The sequence below is a fragment of the Branchiostoma belcheri genome, unplaced genomic scaffold (assembly GCF_001625305.1).
Source record: "Branchiostoma belcheri isolate BF01 breed outbred unplaced genomic scaffold, Haploidv18h27 scaffold13, whole genome shotgun sequence".
NCBI lineage: Eukaryota > Metazoa > Chordata > Leptocardii > Amphioxiformes > Branchiostomatidae > Branchiostoma > Branchiostoma belcheri.
Window position 1 is genome coordinate 547646 of NW_017802713.1, and position 7701 is coordinate 555346.

At 41.2% G+C, this 7701-nt stretch overlaps 2 protein-coding genes across 3 annotated transcripts in view; one reads left to right on the plus strand and one right to left on the minus strand.

Moving 5' to 3' along the window:
* LOC109463987 overlaps positions 1-2759 on the plus strand; it is a 7038-nt gene extending 4279 nt beyond the window's left edge. For both annotated transcript variants that reach the window (XM_019760906.1, XM_019760904.1), the window contains 3 exons: positions 170-319; positions 1195-1434; positions 1987-2759. In XM_019760906.1, the coding sequence (XP_019616465.1) occupies positions 170-319; positions 1195-1434; positions 1987-2112 (516 nt within the window). In that variant the 3' untranslated portion in view covers positions 2113-2759. The remainder of the gene's footprint in view (positions 1-169; positions 320-1194; positions 1435-1986) is intronic.
* A 576-nt stretch (positions 2760-3335) lies between these two features.
* LOC109463993 (exonuclease V-like) lies at positions 3336-5198 on the minus strand. Its single transcript, XM_019760916.1, has 2 exons — positions 3749-5198; positions 3336-3468 (listed from the first exon to the last, which is right to left on the minus strand). Exons 1-2 carry the CDS (start codon positions 5163-5165, stop codon positions 3341-3343), a joined length of 1545 nt encoding a protein of 514 aa, XP_019616475.1. The 5' UTR covers positions 5166-5198; the 3' UTR covers positions 3336-3340.
* Between the last annotated feature and the right edge of the window lie 2503 nt (positions 5199-7701).

The window sequence follows — 7701 nt, forward strand, 5'->3', positions numbered from 1 at the left end:
AAAAGTACCGTCGACTTTTTAAAAAATCTAATTTGGGATCGAAATGAACTGAAATTCTCATCCTAGATTTTTCCAACCAACATAAAAGTGTTTCCATTCAGACTTTAGTATTATAAGAAACATTATAAAATCAACGATGTTAAAAAGAAATGGTCCGTTCCGCCCCCAGATGACGATCTCCACGGGTTTGCGCAACTTCCAGACTCTGACGGACAGCATCACGGAGACTATCCGGGCTCCGTACGACGCCAAAATCAAGAGTCAGAACAGAGACGAGGTCTTCGAGGGCCTCAAGGGCTTCCTGGGTGTAGCCAGTAAAGTAAGTGTTGTATCTGTATCTGTATATGTATATGTTTTGTTGACAAACATTGTTAATATGATGTTGTTTGTTTAAGTGGCGCTGTTAATATAAGTACTGTTTACTTGAGTGCAGCGCCACTTTGTCTTTGTCCTATTTGTTGAATAAAAAAATAAAAAAAACTGTATCTGTATCTGTATCTGTATAGCCGGTATAACCGTCTTTCGGCGTAACACACCAGCTGGCTATATTACACCGATCGACTTGTTACACCTAACCCTAGAAGTTCTAACTCTAGACATTGTTTAAAGCTATCTAATGACAATGCCCCTACTAGCTGTACTTGGTGACAGTGAGTTCCACTCTGTAATAGTTCTAGGAAAGAATGAATTTTTGAACACCTCAATCCTTGGTTGATAACTCTGGTACTTGAAGGCACGCACATGGCTATTTCTTGTTCTCTTCTGGGCTGGTATTAGGTACTTAGTAGTTGTGCGGTTGTGTATGGTATTGTCGTTGACTTTTACTGTTACTATCAAATTACAGTAGGTGGTTCAGACATAAGGGTGGCGTTGAAACTGTGATATGTGATGTAAAAGTTAATACCGGCAAAAGGAAACTTATTGGTTAGAATGTACCTCTTAAGTAGATGCTACACTTGTGATTAAAGCTTCATTTTAGTGGCATCACTGTGTAGACTGAAGTGTAGAAGACAAATCTTAGGAAGAAACTCAGAAAAAAACATATTTTTTTGGAACATGAGCAGATATATAGGACGCCGGTTCTGCAAGATGTGAAACAACGGCCATTCCTATTACGTAGGAACACTCATATTAAGGGAAACATTTGGAGTTGCTCACGGGAGCTTTTTACTGATTTTGCCTCTTTCCCTCCAGGTGTATCACGGGACCTACACGCCTCCCGGGCTGAAGGTCTGGGCGCACTTGCTGATCGCCGCTTTGGCGTCTCTCGGCTTCATCTTCATGGCGTCCATCCTGTTCTGTTTCTGCACCAGCTGTAAGACGTTCTGGGGAGAGAAACCGGCGCCGGCACTGGACGAGATGCCGGCTGAAGAGGAGCTCGGGAAGTCTGCCGGCAGGGTCCCGTTCTACCACATCATGCCCAGCGGCATAAAGGTAAACTTCAAGCAGATGCATGGCTTCTTAGATTGTAAATCGTTTAATACATCCTTGTGGCGAAACTTACTGTATTTTGAATAAAAGTTACTGTTATTTGTTTTGACTATTTAGTATACCTTTCTTAGCCTGGAATCCACCCGTGAACGCTTTGTCTCCACTCCGTTCCTCCGCTCTGTGAAGGCAGAGCGGAGAAACGGAGCGGAGCGTTCACGGATGGATTCCAGGCTATACCTTTCTTTCTTTCTTGTTCCGGAAATCCTATGTAAACATTTCACTGATGAAGAGTGTTGGAAATGAAACGCTTGGCTATTAGATTTTTATCCAGTTGAAAAGTCTAAAATACTATCTCAGTCACTGATTCAAGTTTTCTACCCTGGATGACTAATCTTCACAAACGTATCCCAAAAAAATCGTTTACCATCTCTTCACCCAAATGGAGTGAAATGCTGTTTCTGTCCGTCTGTCTGTGTTTATGACTGCAGTTTCGGTATGTTCCACCAGAGGGGGTAAGTTTATGGCCTGTAATATTGCATCGTTTCGTACCTGCAGGGAGACGATGGAGACAACCTGATCGACCCAGATGTAGACAGCTCGCCCACCGCTCAGGAGATGCCAGCAGACGACTTCGCCATGATGTCTAAAGTAGCGGCGGGAAGGAAGGGCCGCCGTGTTTAAGCCATAACGTGTCTGATACAAATGAAGCATGCAGTTGTAGCCTTTGTGAAAGGCTAGAGAACACATTGCAAAGAAATATTGAGTATAACTTTATCATGACAGAGGGGTATTACAGCAATTATCTTTCATCGATTACCAGAAGGCTGACGTTTGTTTGGCATGACACTTAACAGGTGATAAGGGTGAGAATTACAATTATTTCATAGGAGTAAGGGTAAAGGAGGGACCATATGGAATGCTGATATATCATGTTGCTGTGTGTCACAGAACTTATCAGAAAATTGTTTGTCAAAAAAGGAAAACCATGATTAAACTATGAGAAAAGCTTTAAAAACAAATTATGGTGGAGGGAGGTGAAAAAGTTGTATTTAAACTCTTGAAGAAAATAGACATACAAAACATCAGTTGGTGGTTTTCTACATGTACATAGTTTATTGGGTACTTCTCATTTTCTATTGCCTATGTAAGGACATACATGTGGTTTAAAACAATGTTAGGTTGGTTATAATTGGTTCTTGGAATGTGCATACATGTGTATATCTTTACAGCCTTTGTATCAAATAAATTTACATCTTTCAAAATATATATTACATGTACAACACTAAGAGGGATCATTACAAATAATAAATATGTAACATTTGCTACTTTGCCTTAATTTTCTGAATAAGTCATTAAACCCATTGAGAATCAAATACTAAGTAGTACATATTGCAATCTTTACCACATACATTCCTCTTAAAATATTTGCTGATGAGCACTTCATTCAATTAATCATGTCCTTTTGTCAGTTATCACTGTGATCACTCTTATCATTATTATAATCGTATCTTACCTTCCCAATTCTTGTCATCCCCACGTTCCTTGTCATTTTTACATCGTCATCCTTTTGTGAAATATCATCATCAATTCATTCATGTTAAAATCTTTTCATAAGAGCCTTTCAAAATACATGATGGTTTATTGTTAACAATCTTCACTCATAGTGGTAATCCAGTTAGTTCCAGCTTCTTGTTCTAGTTACATCATTGTATTGTTGTATGAAGGACATTATTGGATTCTAGTAAGTTATTACCCCATGTAGCTTTGCCTCTATCTTCCCTTTCTTTTCCTTTTCCAATGGAAGTAAAGCCATGTCAGCAATCTTTCCTGGGACTGATGTACAGAAGAATCATTTGCAAGAGCATCAACACAACATAGCTGTAAAGAGTTAGTGTTAGTGCATCTATCTTCACTTGTGGAGAAGTTGAGATTGTATCTCTGCTTCCTTCTTCTGTCTCCACTCACAGAGATCAGCGTACGGACACTTCCCACACTTCCAGGCCTCCTCTATCTGCACTCCCTCCACCTCACGATCACCTGTAGTAACAAAACAGATATCAATAACAAAACAGCAGATATTTCAAGCCAAGCCCTGGGATACTACATAAAAGAAGCAAAACTACAATGTGGCACTTGCCCTTTACACACTTTGTAAGCAAATAAGAGGATGAAGACTCAACAAAGAAACCATAAATGTCAATCATTTTACATTTTATAAGACACTGAATTTGTCTTTATGGCACACTAGAAATTTTAAGACCATACAAGTTGGTAGCAAAGGCATATGTGTGAATGGAAAACTTATGTCATGACTGGCCTTTCCAAAAATCAAAATAGTGGCCAAGCTCTCTCCTCATCATCTTGTCATTATACTCCACTGGTTTTGTCATGAACGAATCATCATCATCCTGGTAGCGATATTCAATCTTCAAGCTGTCGATACAGGGTATGTCTGAGTGTGCCATCAACAGCAGTGCCATGTCCAACAGTTCTCCAAAAGTTGTGCAGGCGATCCCCACATTCTTCCCATATTCAATGATCTCTTCTCCAAGTGGTTTATCTGGACTTCTCTTAAGATGTTTCAGAATGCTCTCTTTCTTCAGTTTACCTAGTACCAAGTCATCGAAGAGTCTCTTGTATAGGCCAACTTGTATGCCCTCTTTTCTTTGCTGGGCTTTGGAGGGAACTGATTTGCTTCCACGAGTCTTGAAGTCGAGAAGTTCAAAATGTCCGTTATCCGAGTACCGCAGCTCATCGATGACACCAACAATGAAAATGCCCATGTCGAATGGTTCTCCAAACACATGGATTTCCCTCACACATTGTTGGCCTCTCTGCAACATCGTCACTTGTGCGATCATGTTTAATAGCTTGACTGCCCACGAGTCCTCTGCACTTGTTACTTTGATGGGGACTATATCATGAACCTCCAACTCTCTCTCTTTGTGCATGGTGGCCCCTTTCTTCATCTGGGCGGACTCTACCACTTCAACGTCTCCCGGGGGTGCGTAGGTGTAAACCATCTGTTGTTCGCACCAGCTCTGGGAGCAAATATCCGTGACACACAGGTAGCCCCACCTGTACAGATAAAGTGGCACCGTCCGTCTCTTCTTTGCAGCATAGCTCCCATCATCCTTTGACTCTGAACTTGACTCTTCATGTAGACCAACCAGGAGAAGGTCACTGTCGGTTAAAGATGTCTGACTTTCTTGTGAAGGAGGAATTGATTTCTTGGTTATGCCTTGAGAGTTGTCCGTAGTCGTGCATGTTGACCTGTCTTGGTTACCTTGCGATGGCGGCGTCAGCGCAGCTTCTAGTAAGTCTTCATCTGTTAGTGATTCAGAGAATGGCGGGGCCGGCGATGAGACATTCCTTGAACCTTCATCTCCAATTTTAAGGGTGCTGTTGGCCTTTGAAACCGCCTGACAATCGTGAATCGGTGGTTCGACAGACGGGCACTTCGCTGAGGAACGGCAAGGGCAGGTGTGTTGACCACACTGGTTTGATTTTGGCGGGCTTGTTTTTGCTGGTGCGGAACCACTCGCACTTCCCGGGACATTATCTACACTTCCCCCGTGTTTGTTGTTGATTTGAGGGTGCAGTGCACCTCTCTCAGCTCTCAGAAGCTCCTCGTCGCTGATATAAGTCTCTGATGAGGCCCAGTCGTCCGTATTTTGCCCTGAATCTCCAATGTTTTGGTTCTCCGGCCACTTTTCTGTGTTGTTGGCTGCCATCTTGGATGATACTAAATTTGATAGGGGTTCTGATAATGAGAGTCAATGCATCATGGTCTGTACTACTTAGCAAAATAGAAAAAGAAGCAATTTTACGTAGATAGACGTCTTAAAATTTCAGAAAAATTATTATAGTGGTCAAAAGTGTATACAGATAACAGTCTAGATTCACCAATATATACTATCACCCCTACTTAATAAAGGAACATTCCAGTTTTTGTAATCTACACATTTCCCAGGGTGCCCCACGCACAGATTTCTTTGCAAATGGCGGATAAGGTTCAAGTTTGATAGCGGGAGGTCCGCGAGTTTTGTGTCCCGTTTTCTCTTTGTTTTCACGCCCATTTATTTGTACGAGCCGCGGGCGACAAGCACCAGGATGACCGAGAAGAGGAGTTTCGCCAAGGGACTGAGCAAGGAGAGGGCGTCCGAAGTGCGGGACACAGTTTCCAAAGCAGTTCGGGAGAGCATAGTCGGGGCCACCGTGGTATGTAACGCCTCGATGTGTTGTAGCTTTAGGAATGTTCACTATTTCATCTGTCATATTTTACCTCGCCGTGCCTCTTCATCCCAATCAAACCCCACTTTACAAAAACGGTTCCGCATCTGCGAGGCTTAAAGGGAGAGGCACTGGGGAAAATTTACGGCGGAAAAAACTGGGGATAACAAGGTGAAGTGACGGTCAGGTCTTGTAAGGTGGGCCTGGTGACCCATGTCGAGGAAAACATCCTCCAAGCTCGTTTAGAAAATTACAAACACCTGCTTTGAAAGCGGCGTCTTTTATGATCGCAGGAAATATTCTTCCTTTCAGTAATAGCGTGCATAAACGGATTACCAGGGGACGTATAAATTCTCGTAATCACATGTGTTATAAAGATAGTGGGAATGACGAATGTTGAGTCGTAAGATTTCTGATCGGATAGCGACGTACAGGAAGAGGCCATGGGCTGGGCTACTTCCGGGTTTTGTATGATTAAGAATCGGACCTACACTAACCATATTTCCTGTAAAAATTCCCTCCTGTTTTCACTAAAATCTGCCTATGTGATTGTCCAAAAAATGCACACCCCTGCATTAGGCGTATGGCACTCCTAATTGCTGCTTTTAAGTTTTGGGGGACACACCCTCTCTTGACTTTATATATAGAATCTAGGACTTGATAAGGACACTACATGTAGCACTGGTAGATGTAGCATTCACCCCTATAATTCTGTAACTACTGTTACCCCCTGGCAGTTTTCTGTGTATATAGTACAGAAACTATGGTAATGTGTACTTAACTAGTTGCCTGCGCAGGTCATGCTTTCACTTATCAACTGATATCAGTTCACATAGCTAGGTTGTTTTGACTATTTTATTGTAGTGATAAACCGGGTGCGATAAATATTTGAGTAAGCCTACTGGCAGTTTATAATGTTGTCAATTTTGTGGGTACAGATAAAATCTGTATTTCAGCTTGTTACTTTAACACACATCTTTGCTTATGCAGTGTATGTAAATTTTTTCTTATCATGGTTTCATATGGTAAATATGTAGATGGTTTAATTAGGAAACTTGATCGTGTAATCTTTCAAAATCCATATCCTGTAAACAAGAGCAAGATCTTGATTATGAGTCAGTGAAAGATACACAAAACAGTGACAGTAATATTATGAATAATACATGCCTTATGATGATTTATTGCCTAGTTTGCTCCAACCTCTGGAGTGTCACCAGTACAGTAGATCAGTTGTGCCACATGAAATTGATTATTTGCTTGTAGGATATGTTATTCTATAGCAGAGTAAAAATCAAGCTATTTCAGCAAAAACGAGTTTTTAATAGGTGCTCTGTGCAAGGTTGAGTAACTGTTGTTTTGGTGTGCTTTTTGCTAGAATTAAAAAAAAACCCACAGATTTTTGAAAAATACAAAGTAGTCAATACAGTTGCAAAGATAAGAACAACAGATAGAGTTTCTAGCAAGAAAGCATACTAGTATAGATATCGCTACTGTAACTCATATCTCATGTATATGAATAAATGTAAAACAGGTAATGATTATGCAATATTCATTTCATGACCATTCATTTCCAATAGCTTCATTATACTGTGGATTCCTGAAAAAATTCATGATATAACGCACTTCCGACTCCATTGTTTTGAGTGTCAAGTAAGAATTATGTCTCTCTTCAGTTTACATGGAGAGGCAGGCATCCCCTAGAGCCTAACAAATAAAAAACTAGAACTGCCCTGCTTGTATGTAAACCACCCCAGCAGGTGGTCAGTTTTGGACAAGTGCATGTAGCTCGATTTATTGACACAAGAGCAATATCTGTCCGGGTGCATATGGCGTTACCATTTATTGCAGAGTGAGCAGGTACAGACCGCTGATAGGGAAAGACTGAGGGATATTTAATATGTAGGAGCACTGCGCACCAGTCAGAAGTGTTTGTGTTGGGTGGGATTTGATCCTAATGAAATGTAGTGGTTATGAATGAAGCTACTGTACTGTATAATTTGAGCCCTTGCTCCCATTTCAGCCTGAGAGCTTTTGGTC